Raw genomic sequence first — 19,022 nt, 5'->3', positions numbered from 1 at the left:
GGAAAGCCATTCCATCGTACCTGTCAAGTCAAAAGGAGGTAGTCCAACTGGCTGGGCTGTGTGTTCTTTGTCTCTGGGGTTATTCTGTATCACACTGGGGTTTTTTCTGTCTTGTTTTTTGTTGGATTTCCCCCTGGACTGAGTGATCACAGAAGAAGGTGGAGGCTGTAAAGATAGATGGCGTGACATCAGCAACAGGTAGAGTCGGTTTTTATACATACCTCTGCTGGTGAAACAACGCCGCAGTTGATCTTAGATGCAATCCGGAAGTTGCCTACTGCTTGTTGAAGAGACATCATATCATTTTATAGCTGGAGAAATCGCTGAGCTGAGGCTTTGGTGTCACTGAATGGTGATCGAAGCTTTATTGTAACCGGAAAGTCACTGCTTCATTCAGCACCGATTCATCATGCCTCTCAACAACAGACAGGTAGGTGATCCGATTCATGAATAATAATGATGCTTCTGTTTTTTTTTTAATCGTTACGTAGTGAAGATGCTCTGAGGCCGCCTCACACTTTAACAGATTTTATGTTATCAGCGGCCCTGCTGTTTATCATGACTGCACATAGCTTCATCAAGCAGTCATTACATCAAACCCACTACAGATTCACTTAAATCAAGTTAGTCAGATGAGGTCAGAACATATTCACGCTTTAATCTGGCCTGCGTATGAATCAGGATGTTCAGGTGCTACTGCCTCTGCCATGACTTCACTGTTTGTGGATGTACGTGTGTCAGTGAGAGAGTCCCCTGAGGACTTAAAGAAAGCGTGGGTTTGGACTGACTGCTAGACTATATGAGCACGCCATGTTTTTCATTCAGGTTAGATTAGCTCTCTGTGCTTTGCTTTCTCAGCGCAGTGGCATTCATTGTCACGCCCCCGTGTTATCGTTAGACAGGATTCTTTTGAAGGTGATAACCTTCCTGCTTACTTTCACAAGCACAGTATCACAAAACAGTGGCCTCATGAAACTCATCTGTTGTGACAAAAGTCTTTACCACATACTTTTCATGCCATTTTAAAAACCACGACTTAATGTATTTACATCAGCATGGGTGATTTCATAATGTAACATTGTTCATTGTTTTTGATGCTTCAGTCCAGTATTGAGATGCTGGAGCTGCTGGGAGTGGTAAAAGAAAATGGCAATGAACAGCAATCATTTCCGCCTGTGGTAAGCCATTGTCCACATTTATAGTTTAATATAATTATAATTCCAGTCCTGGCCATGTTAATGCATATATTATAGCATATAATGTCTGATCTTGGAGTATTGTTTTTTGTCACTCAGCACACTCCACTCTCTTATGACTACGTCCTGGTTGCCAAAACGATTAATAACCAGGAGAGAGAGTCTTTCAGGAAGCAAACTGAGTACATCGAAGAGCTAAAAAAAAAGAACTTCAAAGTCACGGTGGGTGTTTAATAGTACACTTAACATTTCTGCTATAAAATACATTTCATCCATACAGTCATTCATCTTAATTTCCTTCTGTTAGAAAATCATAGATGATAATCTCGTCTTCTATGGGATTCAAGCGCCCAAGGAAATCTTTGAGAAGTACAGGTATCTGCTCAAGGTGTCCGATGCCTGCAACTGGAGCTCAGATCAGAGCGCAGTGTCTCTCAGTACAAGGTAAACAAGGCCACTGAAACTATTTTTGGCATTTTAAACATTCCTTGCTGCTGTTTTCTGACACTTAAAGCATCCCAGTGTTTATTTGCACTGTGTTGTGTTATCATTACAAAGGACTTGTTCTCAAGCAATTTATTTCCAAATTTTTCTGACCATGTGGTATTTAGATTAGGTCTTCGCCTTTGTGTTTTTATGAAAGTGGAATGCCTAGTTGTTTCTTTAAAATGCATTTTTTAAAGAATCAATAAAGATGCACTAATCTAATGACATTTGTACCTTATGATCAGCTGCATGAGTGATTCTTGTCCTTGTTTCAGGATACGGATTGTGCACTTCATCTTAGGTCACACCAGAATTCGTTCAGGAGGTGAGACAGAATTATTTACAACCCAGATCCTTTGCATTTAACCAGACCCTGAATATTTTTGTTATTATTCTCTTTACCTTTTAATCTGCACAGAAAATCTACGGGAGCTCATAAAGATGAAGGTTTTTGAGACCAAGTTCTGTCTACATGAGGTGAAATGCTTTGTTTGTTTGTTTTTAATTCTGGGTTTTAAGTCTTATCCTTGTATATGAAGTACTATGACAAAAATTACATGATCAGTATAGACATGGGAAGAATGAGGGCTGCTGATTGCTTTACAGTATAAAAAAGAAAGAAAAGAAATGGTCTTCTTCTTCTTCAGAAATCATATCCATGGAGAGTGATAATGATAGCCAAGAATAAAAGCAGTCACCGTAGGAGTAACAATGATATGAAGTCAGATAAGAAGGATCACATAAATCAGTATTTGCCATTGTTTTCTCTATGTGGGTCCACACATTCCTACGCTTAAGATAGTGACACTAAAAACTGTTAAACCACTGCCTTTCACATGGCTGCTTAGGTGTTGAGGTTTTCTTGAAAGCTTAATGAACTGAAACTTGGCAATGGCCTCTCAAAACGAATAGAAGAATAGTGGTGCCAAAAAAAAGTATTTGTTCACAGAGACACTGCGAGTCATGTTAATGCTGTGAGTCATCTAATACCGAGAATAATTGGGTATATGCGTGTACATGATTGCTGATGAATACTACATGTTACTGTGTAAGCAGGGACATGATCTGTTGTGTCGCCTTTACAAGCACATGTATGTTGAATGAAGTATCTTACAGTCTCAGCTTTGAACTTGTAAGGTCGAGTTGGTTTTAGAAGCCCTTAATTGTTGAAATCTGTTTTTTAAAAAGCCAGCAGATTACATATTCACACAAGAAAGCTTCTGTTCTCAGTGTAACTGTGTGTTTTGTTAAGCAGCTTGCAGAAAGATTTTCTACATGTTACTGATTTGCTTTGATTTTGTGTGTTTCTGCTTTCAGAAAAAGAAACAGAGAGAACTGAAGGCGGGATGGGCACGGTGGACAGCCTGTCTCCAAGGGCAACCCATAACTGCTGTCAGGTTTGGACTGCAGCACAACAGCCTATTTATTATTCTGCACTCTATACTGTTCCAGTTATTGCAGCATAATTGGTTTCCAAACAAGACAACAGCAAACATGTCACGAACATGATGAATCTGTTGTTTGGAGCCATGATTTTAAAATAATGTACAGTAATTCATGGAGTTTTGAGTTAGAAGAGAGCAGAGATGTCTCTGTCTTTAGATTCAGGTGTATCTAAAACATAAACCACGTGTCACAGCAGCAGTTTATATCTTTTATACATTTAACAACCCTTAGTAAACATTTTTAGCTTCTTTGTCAGTTGGTATTACAGATACAATTTCAGAATTTATTTAGCTCTTATAATAATAGTACAACAGATAAGTTAATATTACAGGGAAATAGTTAATAAGTGCACCATAATATGTGCCTTTTTGAATGATCCTAATCTTTATCCATGTGGGTGCAGTATAATATGGGGTGTAGTAGCAGAAGTAATACTGTTTCAGTCCAGTATTATGGATGGACCTCTTATTCTTCTCACTGGTTACTCAGTTCTCAACCCCTAAAATGACCCCCCTAAAATCTTGTTGTTTATGATGGTCAGTTGTTTGATCCCCAGCTCTTTCATCTGTATGTTGAAGTGTCCTTGGGAAAGATACTAAACCTGGGCAAGCCCCTTATGGATCCATCTGGGTTTGTGTGTGTGTGAGCATTAAAAAAGTATCTGTGGATGCAGCTTGCAAAAAGTGTAAAAAGTGCCTCTATAAATTACAATTCATTTGTGCAGTGGTTCTGGCACTGTCCAGATATCTGCTAACCAGATTAACTGGTCACTAAGGTGTCTGTTGGTGCAATGGTAAATGGTTATCTGTCTTTCTATGTTAGCTTGTTAATAATTTTAAAAAAAAATTGATGGTAGGGTGCGGGAATGGGAGAACTGAGCCAAGAATCAAGGAGACTTTATGCACGCAATACATGAATTTTATGAAATTGCATGAGAATAATTTAGCACCTGATGAATATTGAATGCCTGAACCAACGTCTGGAATGAGAATGCTCTGCCTGAAGCGAGTTGCATTAAAGTACTACAAGAGTTAAAGGATTATCCTTTAGCTTATAACATATTATGTGGCACTTCAGTTCTTTTGTTTTGTTTGAAACAAAGAAAAATTCTGAAAATAACTTTAACTTACTTCTTTACCTGCTCAGAAGCATACACATTAACAGTAAAACATCTGACAATTCACCAGTGATTGAAATTCTGTGGTAAATCGGTAATTTGAGCCTAAAATTAGTCATGTGATTTTTCCAAATGAATAGCTCTAAAGTTACAAACATGCACATATTGATGCTTGTATCTGCTTTTCAAAGAATTTTTCACTTATGTGCTGCACCATAAGCTAATCAGCTAACCTCTGAGACAGAACATCACTGCAGTACTTGTTTCTCTCAGGACTGTAATTATTTTAAATGCCACTTGGCAAGAACACATGCATATGAAGACAGGACTCTACACTTAAAGAATCTACAGCCACTTCATTAACTAAGTGAGGCTTAGCTGCATGGCAAGGATGCTAATCTCAGTGAGTTGTTGCTAGCATCCTGCAGTTTACCAGGTTCAAGGTTTACTAAGGTGTTGGAGTTCAGTGTATTTTCTAATAAACACACACACACACACACACACACACACACACACACACACACACACACACACACACACACACACACACAAAACACTGGAAGTAATTGGAAATGCTATTAGTTAAGTAGATATTTGGCTATAAAACAAAGCGCTAGAATCACTAAAGCTTTGACCTGTTGGTGACATAAAGGGACCACTAATGTCAGTGGAGTTCAGCTGTGGTGCAAAAGTGAATTATGTCTTCCTTGCAGTAAAAATATGTCATGCTGACTATTCTGACCACTGTGTATTATCAGAACTATACACAGTGCATGTTATATCGTGTTATGTTATGCATAGCATAAACTGTACACTGACATAAAGTTTGCCAGTAAAGTAGATAAATACAGTGAGGAGTTATTATAAAGAAAGTCTGTCCTATATCAGTAATGCATACAATTGTTAAGAAATGTGTTACTGTGAAGTGAACATTTTTATTCACATTTGTTTCAGAAGAAATGATAAATGTATATTCCAAAACGTTGATTCTGTTCTTCTGGACATAGTGTTTTCGATGGGAGAAACGTTTCTCACTCATCCAAGTGACTTCTTCAGTCTGCTGCCCACAGGTTTGCCCAACCTTATAAACAGTACATTTGCACAATAACTGAAACTAGCCCACTTAATGAACAATGGGCTGGGAGGTCAGTTCCTTGATCATTATCAACAACCACTGATCAAAGACCACGAGTACCATTCACAGAGAGTTGGGGAATGGCTGCAATGACAGCATTGTAAGATGGTGAAAGATGTGCCCTTAGGCCCCCTCTTCGATTCAGAGATGGTCGTTCCCTTTTCACGTAAATCAGTCTGCTGTCCAGCTAGTCTGACTCCCCACTCAAACCACCATTCCTCCCTGTCCAGGATGTGTACATCCTCATCATTGAACGAGTGTCCACCGGCCTGTAGGTGTAAATAGACTGCGGATTCCTGGCCTGACAAGGTTGCTCTTCTGTGTTGTGCCATCCGCTTCGCCAGAGGTTGTTTGGTTTCCCTTATGTATAAATCCTGGCAATCCTCCTGGCACTTAACAGCGTACACTATGTTAGTCTATTTGTGTCCAAACCTGATCCAATAGTTCAATATTGGTGTGTTTAGGGGTTTATAAGCCACAGAGACTCTGTGTTTAGAAAAAATGCATCTCAACAGTTCTGATACTCCTGACACATTGGGGTATCACTAAGGGTTTTTGCTTAGGCAGCAGTTGTCCTTCTCTCCTGGTTAGGCTGGAGATTTCTTTAGGTGCCTTCCCAGCTTTGATAAATGTCTTAAGAATGCCTTCTTAATGTGATGTTCTTCTGCTTCCCTGGCCGCTGTGTCTGTGGAGATGGTGTTCGCTCTCTGCTGTAGCGTCCTGATGACACCCAGTTTATGCTCCATTGATGATGAGAGTCAAACCTTAAATACTGATCCATATGCATAGATTTGGGGTACACATCAGCTTTTAGATGTCCCCCATTACTGATGGAAATCTCACAGTCTAAGAAGGCTAACTTGCTACTTTTCATATCCTCCCTGGTGAATTTGATGTGTTGGTCCACTGAGTTACTGTGATCCATGAATTGTGGTACATCCTGAGATTTGATTTTCACCTAGGTGTCATCCACATATCTGAACAAATGTGTTCCCGGGTAGGATAACAAGGCCCTCTTTTCCACTTCCTTCATGTACAAGTTGCGGATGATGGGTGAAACTGGGGAACCCATGGTACACCCATTGGCTTTGATCAGTGGTTTTTGTGTCACGGTCTGTGTGGCAGACCATGGGTGTGTGGGGAAGGAGGACCCAAGATTCAGGACTCTGCGGTGCAAACAGTGCGTTTATTTACAGTGAAGTAAATAGTACACAATAATGAATCCCCGTGCGTTTCCAACTCCTGTGACGCGTCTCCTTCCCAGTGCTCGTGCTCCGTGTCTCCGCTCCCGTGAAACTTGTGCTCGCTGCTCTCCCGTTCCCGCACTCCTGCTGGAAATTCCACAGAGGCAGCCGTTAACACACAACTACGAAGTGACAGACTAGAACTCACTGATTTTGGGAACACTGACGGGTAGTCACTCAACGATCCAGCGTCGAGGAGCTCTCAGCCACACTGTTTTGTAGCTCCTCTGACGAGGCTCGATCGGCGCCAGGTGTGTGAGGAGATCCTCGGGTGTGACCGGTCAAATGGCAGGGCCACACCCACCAGGCCTGAAGGTGCCTGTCAGAGCACACCCATAATATAATATATATAATATATATTATATATAATAATAATAATAATAATAATAATAATAATAATAATAATAATAATAATAATAATAATCATAGTCCACACTGCGGACCCCGAGTCCCTGGAACCGGGTCTGTGACATGTTGTTCAATTGTCATGACAATTTGCACATTAATAATAAGTAACTGACCTCACAGTCCATTGTTTATTCACTGGACTATTTTCAGTCATTGTGCAAAATATACTGTTTATAAGGTTGGGCAAACCTGCACTCAGCTGAGACTGAAGAAGTCCCTTGGATGAGTGAGAAACGCTTCTCCCATTGAAAATTCTATGTCCAGACGAACAGAATCAACTTTTTGGGATTTACTTACCTGGATGATTGAGCATGCATCAAGACATAAATGTAGTTCTTTTTCTATCTGTCTGTGTTTTATTGTGTCAGGAACTACTTTGGAGAAAAAGTGGCCTTGTACTTTCTGTGGCTGGGCTGGTACACATTTCTCCTAATCCCACCTGCTATCATCGGGATCATTATCTTCCTCTATGGCATCTCCTACTACAAACACTCACCCCTCCTGTAAGTTTCTGGCTGTATCCTCATACAGTACATCTTTCCTTTGTAATGACTTAAACTTTAAATCTTTTAGAAATGAGGTTTGCAACTCCAACACAACCATGTGTCCACTTTGTGACAATGGTTGCAAAGAGTGGCAGCTCAATGACACCTGCATTTATACCAAGGTAAATCATTTTACATCATTACATTTATTGCGAAATAGATTAACAATGTGATTGTACATTCACCGCTTACTATGGCTTTTTTTCTATTTACAGGTGACCTTACTGTTTGACAACGAAGGGACAGTGTTCTTTGCGATGTTCATGGCAATATGGGGTGAGTTTGTCAATATTCACATCCATATTTGAGATATTTGACACAATCATGCAATAGGATCTTTTAATAATAGAAAATAAGAATGCAATTATGTTTTGTTTTAATTTGCTTGAACATACAGGACATTTTGTACAGACAAGTCTTTCATCAGCCTCAGATCTATTTCATTCAAATGCCAGTCTTTTTATGATTGCTCAGACATGCACTGCCAAGAGATGCCACATCACTGAACCTACTCTTCCTGGCTACTCATATCTTAATCAGCGCAGGCCATCTGGCCATGGGGGTGGTCGAGCATTCATCTATAAGAACATATAAATGCTTTTCACTGTTCTGCTTTTAGTATCTATATGTTTTTATTGATGCTTAGAGTCTGTAATCACACTTCATCTAATATTAAATTCTAATGTTTAAGCTAAAGAGTTATCCGATCATGCTTCAGAGGTGTTAAGTAGCACAGGGTTTGAAGAGAATGAGCTAGAACTGGTTTGTAGGGAGGGGTGGGAAAGGGCAAGAGGAAGTGAGACATGATATTATTTGTATTATGCCGAATGAAGGTCACTTTTCACACACAATCCAAAACTAAATCAAAGAAAAGTAATGCACCATTTTTCATTGAAAAAGATATAAGGAGTTTATAATAAGACAACTGACAACAGTTTTCTGACATTCTTTTTATTTTTAAGTAAAGATTTTGTAAACTAAACCTCTTTCAACAGTAGTTGTTCACGTTCAAGTTAGTTCAACCTTGAAACTGTCATGTTTATGTAAAAGTTGTTAAGGTGGACTCAGCTACTAACACAAAAGCTGAGACTCATGTCTAAGTGTTCAAAAGAATTGTTCATAAAAGAAGACTTTAATTCACACTCACAATCAAATAAAAGGCACTGCATATAGGAAGAGGCAGAATAATCCAATAAAAACAACAACAAAAAATACTTCCAGTGAGCTACACACAGTGTGTATTGCACTGTGAAGCAAGTTCAACACACCTTTTCCATTATCTGGTTAGTTTTATTGTCGGAGAGTAAAGATTAAATATAAAAACAGAATTTAAATTAGGTTAAATCTATGTGAATATTTGGTCAAAGGTTCACAAGTATAAACTGTTTTAGTACCCTCTTTATAGACCCTCTGTATAGACCACTGAAAGTGTCAATGACTTTGCAGTCACCGGGAAAAGGAAATTGAAGTAATTACTTCTGAGATTTTATCGTTCTTACTGATGCTTTTTATTGACAGATGCAATCAAAAAGGTTTTGACCATCTTACTCACAGAGGGAGCCACAGATCTCACATGAATGCTAAGATCTGTTGCTATTTTGCAGAGAGCTGGCTGGTCACTGTGCTTTGTTCAAACCTGTTGATCTCGAATCTCAAACATAACCTGCTCTCTACCACGTGAACCGTCTTTGTAATACCGACACCTTTATTAGGCTTAGCTGGATAAGTAAGAATCATGCTTAATAGAGCCGACACTCATAAACAGACACACACTGGGTGAGGGATAATGTGGCATGGGGCAGCTCAATCAGGAAAAGAATAAAGAGAGTGAGAAAAGGAACAAAGCGGTCCAGTAAATACACAGAAACTACTTGAACAGCCTTCAAAAAGTAGAAAGAATTGAAAGTGAAACTCAAACAGACAAACAAAAACACAGACAGGGGAAACCCAGGAGGGACATGGAAACGAAAAACAACAACAGCAAAAACTAAGGATTACTACAGAAACCATTTCACAAATACTATGTCACAGACAGCTGGCAGAGGTCAAATAAGAAATAATAATAAGCTTTTCAACCTCAAATTAAAAGCAGGCCAACACTGACATATTTTCCACTCAAAGTTATATTTAAAACAGACAAACATCTTAAATAGTCCCAAAGGTGGCAGAGGTTATTAACATGTGGTGATCAAGAACAGTCACTGTTAATTAGTGCAACTATTTGGTGCAGAAAGTGCTCTATAAATCTCACAGAAACTCCTGTCTTTCACAGCAACGCTGTTTTTGGAGTTCTGGAAGAGACATCGTGCTACCTATGTGTGTGAATGGAAAGTGTCTGATTGGAGTGAGGAAGAGGTATTTGACAGTATTATCCACTCAATCCAGTTTGTCACACAAAGACAGTGTTTATTACTTTTCATGGGTGTATGTGTAAGGATGTGTTTTTGTGCTTTTCAAACCAAACTACAGGAGGAACTGATCCTGGAACTTGTGAATGATGTCAACTGTGAACCAAAAAAATTTAAACACTCCTATTGGACCAGCAGTCTGATTTTTATCTGTCTAACAATTATGGTAGGATATCTTTTCTTCTCTTTGTGTAAATACATTTAATAAGGATTAATAATGATTTAATAATGTACTGCTTAAAATAAGAGTCAGGCTGGTTTGAGCGTTTTGGAAAGAAAAATTATGTTAATCGGAAAAGTATGGTGACCCAACTTAGTGTCTTTGTGTTTCTACAGATATTAGTGATCATCAGCCTAACGAGTGCTGTGGTGGTGTTCAGGGTGATTGCAGCAGATTTTTTGGCAAAGTACAAATTGAAATCTTTAGGCAACCACTCCAACATATCTGTGATGGTGCTCGGGGGTTTCCTCCATTACTTCATCATCACTATCATGACACGGGTACACAGATGTCTTAAAGTACATCTCTTTATGTGTTTAATAATGCTATGTGTGACCATTATCATACTTTTGCCTTTGCAGGTAAATTGGATTGTGGCCAGGAAGCTCTGTGACATGGGTATGTTTAATGCACCTAATTTTCTCTCTCTCTCCCCCCCCCCCCCCCCCCCCCCCCCCCAACTTTAAAGAGTTTCTGTCAGGTAACAGCTTCAGGAGGAGGCAGGAAGGAAAGTAGTCAGATAGGAAGCAGATAGCACAGGTAATAGACAGATAACTTTCAGACAGAGCTTTCATCAATAAATTGTCCTAAAACTGATTTTTACTAGAGATGGCACGATACCACTTTTTGTGTCCGATACTGATACCGATATCATAAATTTGGATATCTGCCGATACCGATATGAATCCGATATAGTGTGTTTTTTAATCAACAAAAATGTTTTTTTTAATATCTTGCTGCTTTTTGTATAAGTTCATACTCAAGTTAAAAAACAACAACAACACTAAAGCTATTCTGTTATACCTGTGTGTAAAAAAAACACACTGCACCCAAAATATTTCATAGATCAGCAACACTGATCAATCTAATAAAGTTAAACCTGCACCATCCTTCCTATTCTGGTATTTTAAAGAGTACTTAGCAGAAATATTAAGCAACCTAACTAATAGGGTTGCAAACTCCCAGCAAAAGAAAATAGGGAACCACCCTCTTCCTCATGATGCTTAATCAATGTAATCAACTTTAATTTGATGCAGGGTGAAAAAAATTCACAGAAATAAATTATTTTTCAAGAATAATTAAATAGATTCAACATCTTTCTTCAACAGAATTGCAGAATTCACAGATGGTACTTTCCCAAAGGAAAAAGTACTACAGCTTACTAGGGTATATTAGACTTAACAGTTATTATATACAGTAATGGACTTCTATACATTTTACATCAGATTAAAACTTTGGGTGTAAGATTCAGATAATTATTAAATAATTAAAAGCTAGATATTTTAAATGAGAATAAGAAAGAAAAGTATGTCTTTGTGCCCCCTTTTCCCTGTTAATGCCCTATCGGCCCCCCTGGCTAAACTTTGCTAGATCCGCCCCTGCACAGTTACCAGCCGTCAGCTGCGTAGAAAAAGATCCTGGTGTAGAAAGTTATATTAAATAAATTCTAACAACAGCTTATCAAGCTTAATAGTGCTGCTGTTGTTCAGCCGCTGGTTTCCTCTTTCTGGTGCAAAGTGGGTCAAAAACAAAGAAGAGAGAAGGACTCGCGACAGAAAAGCCGATCAGCTGATCATTGATCAGTTTCACGATTGAAGTAGCAGAGGGAGGAAGAGAGAAGAGGCAGTTGCTCTATATATCGGATGTTAAGCTTAACGCGGGAATGCTTTACAAACATTCAGAGATGAACTTACACACTTGCTTTACTTCTCTCTGAGATAACTTCCTCGGAGATGAAATGTTTGCTAGCAGGCTACAAATACACACAGCCGCTCTATCACGTGACCACACTGCTCTGACGTGCTACGGTTATGAGCCGAGTTACGCCGTGTCGCAAGTTTTTTAAGGTGCTTTTTTGATATTTAATGGATCGGATTACATTTTTTATTTCTCTCCGATATCCGATCCAGTAATTTAGGTCAGTATCGGACCGATACCGATACGTAATATCGGATCGGTCCATCTCTAATTTTTAGAAAGACTTATACACATATTTATAATATTTATAAAATATTTATGATGCATTGATCTCTTTGAAATTGTCAAAAATTGTCAAAAATTAGGACACCCAAGACACTAAAATAAAATCTACAAAAGTAGATACACATTGCAAAAATGCTAGACCTAACAAATATAATACAAGGATGGAATGGAACTCTGGAATGTTCGTCGTGTTTTTGTGTCCTTGGGAAATAACTTGTGCATCCATCTAGGTGTGTGTGTGTGTGTGTGCGTGTGTGTGTGTGTGTGTGTGAGAGAGAGAGAGAGAGAGAGAGCATTAAAATGTGTCTGCAGATGGAGCTTGCAGCATAAGAAGTGCTTTCAGTAATATCTGAGTGCAAAAAAGCACTGTATAAATTGCTGTTTATTTGCCATGGGCTGAATTTGGAGAGAGCAGAACACAAAAAACTCTGGCTAACCTTAGAAATATTATAGCTTTACAGTGCTGTTAATTTAGTTACATGAATTAGGCAATATAACAAACAGCTTGGCAGCAGAACGATGCATTGGTTGCCTTGCAGCAAGAAGGCTTGAGTTTGAATTGTCTGCTGGTGTGATGGTGAATGGTTATGTGTCTCTGTGTGATGGCCTGTTACATACTACTACTACTACTAATAATGATCATCATCATTATCATTATCATCATCATCACCGTAATAAACTGATGACAGGGTGTGGGCATAGAAAAGCTGAGCCAAGGGTAGTGGAGTTTTTATGCAGTGAATACATGAATTTCACTGACTTCCACAGGAATAAATTGACAGTAGATGAATGTTAACTGTTAACTGTATGCACCTAGTTGTATGTGTCACAGTATCTAAAAGGTAATGTGTCTTTGCAGTATTCTTGTTTTACTTGAATCAATTAAGCTCTTTTAAGTACTTGTGCTTCTTTACAAAATCACATACATTAAAAGTAAATCTCTGACAGTTAACCAATGGTTGAAATTCTGCAGTAAAACAATGAAATGAAGGTCCTATCGGAAAATTTTGAAATTCAAGCGGCTAATGGGATTTTTTTTTTAAATGAATAACTCCAGAAGCATATAATTATTTCCCATTCTTGTTTCCATTTTTGAAGGAAAGATTGTTTCAGCTATTTGATGCACTACCTGGTGATGTTGATAAAATCTGCACACCAAGAGAAGCCACATTCCAAGAAATCAAAACACTTTTGCGATAGTGTTTCTGCAGTTGCCATTGTTTTGGTGTGATGAGGCTCACAAATGCACACACATGTGCATGTACACACAGGCACGCAAGGATCAAACATTACCAGACACGCTGTTGCAGCAAGCAGATACAATCAGAGAAAATTGATGTGGCTCTTTTGTAGGATGTGAGATTGTGCCATCTATTGGCCAAACCGTGAAATGCATGCATGCTGACGTACACTAACACGACTTCTGTCTTCACCAGAGGAGATAAGGTCGTTTGCTTCCACTGAAAAGAGCTTCACAGTCAAAATGTTCACCTTCCAGTTCTTCACCTATTTCACCTCACTGTTTTATGCGGCCTTCATTCTTGGCAGGTAAGAACTGCTGTCTGAATGCCTTTCAAAATTTATGGTTGTACTGATTTGCAGCATCTTCATTTTTCAGTCCTCCCCAGAGCCCAGACCTCAACATTATTGAAGCAGTGTGGGATCATCTTGACAGAGAATGAAACAAAAGGCAGCCAAGAAGCCTGGAGAACTATTCCTGAAGGCTATTTAAAGAAATAACAAGAATAAAAGTAACGAATAAATAAAGAATAAAAGTGGTCATACCAGATATTGACTTTAAAGCTTGTTAGAGTGGTACAAACTCTATGCGTTTCCAGATGTTTCATTAAATCCCCATTTTTCTATCAAAATACAAAGAATTGAAGGATGGCTCAAGATTTTTGCTCAGTTCTCTATAAATCTCATTGTCCTACCTTTTCAAACATGCTGTATGTCTTTAATCATTTGGACTTATCTGACTAATAATTCACTTTTCAATGATACATATATATTTACAGGATAAATGGCCGTCCTGGGAATTATGTAAAAATTGCAGGCCGTTGGAGACTTGAGGAAGTGAGTATGGCTCGGTCCACACTTAGAAAAACAAATGTATTATTATTTATGTGATGTTTTACATAAACTTTCTGACTTTATTTTAAACTTTTTCGTGCAGTGTCACCCTACTGGCTGTCTGACCGACCTGTTTATCCAAATGACCATTATCATGGTACTAAAGCAAACCATCAGCAATGTCTTTGAGTTCACTGGACCGTAAGTATAAAAGAGCTTTGTAATCTCATACAAACTTGTACATATGCCTCAACCTTGTATCTGTGCTGACGTAAGCGGTTTGTTTGAATTAGCTGGTTATGCCGGTTGTGGAAAGGAAAAAGAACCCAGAAACTACAGAGGAAATGCGCTCACTGCTATCTGAAAGATGACTCAGACACTAAAGATGGGGATGAACTTTGTGAAAACTGCAAGCTCCGAGACTGGCTAAGCAACTACCGCCTAAATGATGTCGACTCATTTAGCCTGTTCAGAGAGTTTTTGGAAATGGGTATGTGCTCAGTGTCATGCTTCAACAGCAACAGTAAAGGATAAACTAATATTAGGAAAAAAATAAAATTGATCTTTACTTTCTGTTCTCAGTGATCCAGTTCAGCTTTACCACCCTGTTTGTGGCAGCCTTTCCTCTCGCTCCGCTGTTGGCCTTCATCAATAATGTCATAGAGATACGTCTGGATGCCATTAAGATGGTCACTCTTGAGCGGAGGATGGTTCCCAAGAAAACCAACAATATTGGTGAGAACTGTTGTGAAAAGGCAGGACACTGTGGGTCTTGTTAGCATGTTGAGCATTAGTAACACTGCTGCTTCTCCTTAGGTGTGTGGCTAGATATACTAGAGGCTATTGGTGTCTTAGCAGTCATTGTCAATGGGCTGGTCATTGGTGTATCCTCGGACTTCATCCCCCGACTTGTGTACCGTTATCACTACGGCCCGTGTGCCCAAGGCACAGCTGCGCCAGATACTGAGTGAGAAGTGCATTTCACTCGAAATTCTATACATTTTGCAATTGGTTGTATGGCTTATATGGTTATATGGCTTTCTTTTACGTTTTTCTTTTTCTCATGTTCAAGTTGTATGGTGGGTTACATCAACAACACTCTTTCCACTGCCCCAATTTTTCATGTGAATGAGTCATATAAATACAGCGAGAACATCCCTCCTGGCGAACAGCCTTCCTTCTGCAGGTTTGTTTTCCTTTAGTTTTCTCTTACAGATTACGTTTTTGAGTTAAAAATAAATAAATAAAAAAAATCTGATCAAAATCTAGTATGTTCCTTTTGACAGATATAAGGACTACAGGAGTGAAAATGACTACAGTCATACCCATCAGTTCTGGATCATTTTAGCTGCGCGCTTTGCATTCGTCATCTTGTTTGAGGTAAGACCTTTGGACTTTTACAAAGCACGGCACTACATTCACACATTCACCTCTTTCCTGAGCAGTTTTTTAGCATTCTGTTACAATCTCTGGGTTTTGGGTCCAGGATTTGGTACTTGTAACTATTAATTATTAAGGTTTTTGGGTTTTGTCATCCTTTAAGTTTGGGAGAATTTTATACTTTTGTTTGCCTCTCTTTGTATATTTATTTGAGTGATAAATATCTTTTGCATTTTCTGTTACATTCAGATTTTTAGTCTTGGCTTTATAATTCTTACTTACTATCTTTCTTCATCCCTTTGTTCCCCCAGTTAGTCACCCATATTTGTGAGCTCTCTGTGTTTGTTACAATGTGTATCTGCTGGCCCTCTATCAAGTCTGTATGTCATAGTGTTGATAACATTTCCTGTTTTATTGTGATAGTCTGTTACCCAGTGTGTTGTATTTTGGTTTTCTATCTATGATTTGCTTCAGCTGTGCTCCCTGTGTTAGTTTACCGAAGTTCCCATCTTCTATGGATTATTATACACCTTAAATTAAAGGTTGTTGCAAGTTTCAAGTCTGTCTTTGAGTTTGCATTGGGATGCTACTTCTTCCTAACTACAATGCATTCAACACAATGATTTTCTAACTTTGACAGCTTTGAAAAGGTTTTCAGAGCTTAGAGTCGGGCTGTAACAAAACCAAGGTGTATTAAATAACCCATTACCTCCTTTTTAAATTAACTAATGAATTAAGTATTTTTTTAGTTTGTTTGTTTGTTTATAAAATGAGATTCACTTCCTAACCATGTACCCTCTGCTTGCAGCATGTTGTTGTCATATGCAAGTTCATTGCAGCCTGGTTTATACCGAGTGCTCCCATGGAAGTGAAGAACTGTAGGCTCTCAGATAAACTCAAGAGGCTAAAAGAGGAACTCCAGTGAGTCTTTGATAATACATGCTTACGTGTGACTGCTTAATGCAAGAAACCCCCCCAAAACTGTTGTGCAATAGTGTGACATGTCATGTATCTTCTGAAATGTACCTGTAAGTAATGCTTGTGTCCCCAAAGGTTTCAGAATGTGTCTCTATTAAGTCATGACATGACACACTAAATATGTCAGTGTTATCAAAATGCTTTGTTACTACACGTTACTTTCTTTCAGTTACAGTAATATCATGAGCTGATATGAGCAGTGAAAAGGTGGCTCATTTATTGCCCCAAAGTTAAACTGTACACTTCCCCTAAGTCTCTGATTTTGAGCTGAAACTTTCAAGTTTAACCATCCTGCCCCGTTCACACAGATTCCAACAAGTCGGACAAAGGGCTTCTTTGTCAAGTATTTGGTCAATAAGCAGAATTGAGTTGCTTTAACAGATCCATCTTCCTTAACACAGTTTAGGATGTTTTTAAAAGCTAAACCTTTATTCTGCCTGCAGAACTAATAATATTGATAGTAGCGCTACTAAAAAACGAATTAAGATTTATTTAAACATGCCTATATTAAAAAGGGTGTATTTAAATTTGGGTTTTCTCAACATTTTTCATGTAGACAGCCTGACTTCCTTAGCGATTGCCACGTGATATGTTTAAAATAGTTTTCTACACAAATTCAACAGTACTCTAATTTGAAATGTTTAACAGTATTGTTGATACATGATGACTTGTGAAATGTGTTTGTTTTTATTTCTTGCAGATCATTTGAAGCATGACGGTGTAAACGGGATACATGTTACCCGAACAACACAAACCCAGTGTTGACTTGTGCATTAAAGTCTCCAGACTACTGCAGTGTTGCGTCAACTTCAAGGTTCTTAATCATCTCTCTGAGGAGCTCAGATGGAGGCCTGTGGCTGGATTGTCATCCATTAAAAGGACAGTAAAGGCAATTTGTCTTGAAGAAAACCAGTGTACAGCAGCTGATGTTACTGACCGCAACTTTCACGAGATTATTCTTATTCTGTATTGAGAATCCACCACTTGCTTGCTGTAGAAACTCCATATATACGAGCCTGTGTTTTGTATTGAAAGACTAAAGATAATTTATACTGATACTGTAAACGGGGTGTTGACTGTGTTATGCCTTACTGTATACTGTTTTACACAAAAAGCGCTGTGATGATTGTTGCTTTACTACAGGCAGAATCCAATTGTGTATTTTGTAACTCAGATGCAAGAATGTTTTGCTTTATAACATTTTATATCATTAAATACAAAAGAGAAAACATCTGTCCTTGTGATTGTCTATTAATTTAACATGTGAGCATTTTTGAATTTGAAAAGCCACGGATAGGAGTAGAAGCCATCACTCGATTCAGTGGCAAAAAAGCCACACGTCTTTTGTCTTCAAGTTTGATTTTCAAGAAAAATACATTTTAAAACAAAATGTTTTAAAGCAGTAGCTTAATCACAAAGATATTGTAAATATTACACATTTGCAGTTTACATTTTGTGTGCATAAAACAAAATAGGATTTGTACTACCAATATAATAAGGGCTGTTGATTTAAAAATTCCTTAATGAATTCCTCTGTGTCACGGCATGAATTGGAGATTGTTATTAATACCTTTATTTTATCACGCCTGGATTACTGTAATTCATTGTTTTCTTCCCTTAACAAAACTTCTTTGATAGAGCTGCAGGTTGTTCAGGACACTTCCACGAGGCTTCTAATTCTTCACATGTCACACAGTTGCTGACTCAGTTGCACTGGCTCCCCATTAACTTATAAGTCCACTTTCAGATTCTGATTTCTACTTTTAGAGGTCTGCATGAAGCAGCAACATCATACATCAGTGAACTTTTACATCCCCAGCATGCCCCTGAAGTCATGTGATAAGGGGCAGCTGCATTAAGGTAACCTTGTGTTTCTAGCATTTTGTTGCAAAACATGTTTGTTTGTTTTTTTAAACAAAACATGTAAGTTGTAGAATGTATGTATATATTTATTTAATAAAATTGTGTATTGTAGAATGTTGGTGGATGGTTAGAATCTGAAAAACCTCAACCTCAATTTTACCTGACAGTAAAAAACTGGTTTAGAACTTAAGAGCTGCGAGTATTTAATGCTGCCAGTTGTCATCAGATGAGTGTGATTGTTTGTGCTGTGAGAAGGCTTGACATGTGAGTAACTGTCATAGCCAGAGCTAAACGGGCAAATAAATGCCTCTTGCTTCCAACATACCTTGTCTTGGTTTTCCTCGCTGTAAATTCAGCCGCAAAAGGTTGCAGTGCTATAAAAATAACATTTTACTTAGTTACTCACTAATGACTTTATTTATGACATTTAGACTTGTGGTAAGGTCACAAAAGAATGCAAACGCAATCAAAAGAACTGCAGGCCTCATTTGGCTCAGTTAATGTCAAAGTTCTTGATCCAACCATAAGAAAGAGGCAAAA

General features: G+C 38.3%; 1 protein-coding gene across 1 annotated transcript; it reads left to right on the top strand.

Moving 5' to 3' along the window:
• Positions 1–17,843, top strand: LOC102798720 (anoctamin-9). The gene is made up of 25 exons (XM_006789188.2): positions 1–198; positions 312–430; positions 1,104–1,178; positions 1,296–1,418; positions 1,504–1,640; positions 1,958–2,007; positions 2,101–2,159; positions 3,000–3,079; positions 7,401–7,535; positions 7,606–7,699; positions 7,793–7,853; positions 9,850–9,932; positions 10,047–10,151; positions 10,322–10,486; positions 10,568–10,604; positions 13,625–13,736; positions 14,207–14,264; positions 14,365–14,462; positions 14,555–14,751; positions 14,844–14,996; positions 15,078–15,228; positions 15,334–15,447; positions 15,548–15,641; positions 16,450–16,562; positions 17,320–17,843. Exons 2-25 carry the CDS (start codon positions 410–412, stop codon positions 17,333–17,335), a joined length of 2,331 nt encoding a protein of 776 aa, XP_006789251.1. The 5' UTR covers positions 1–198; positions 312–409; the 3' UTR covers positions 17,336–17,843.
• Positions 17,844–19,022: the final 1,179 nt, after the last annotated feature.

The sequence above is a fragment of the Neolamprologus brichardi genome, chromosome 7, assembly GCF_056152115.1.
Source record: "Neolamprologus brichardi isolate AB-2024 chromosome 7, ASM5615211v1, whole genome shotgun sequence".
Taxonomy (NCBI): domain Eukaryota; kingdom Metazoa; phylum Chordata; class Actinopteri; order Cichliformes; family Cichlidae; genus Neolamprologus; species Neolamprologus brichardi.
This window is presented reverse-complemented; position numbering and strand designations above follow the sequence as displayed.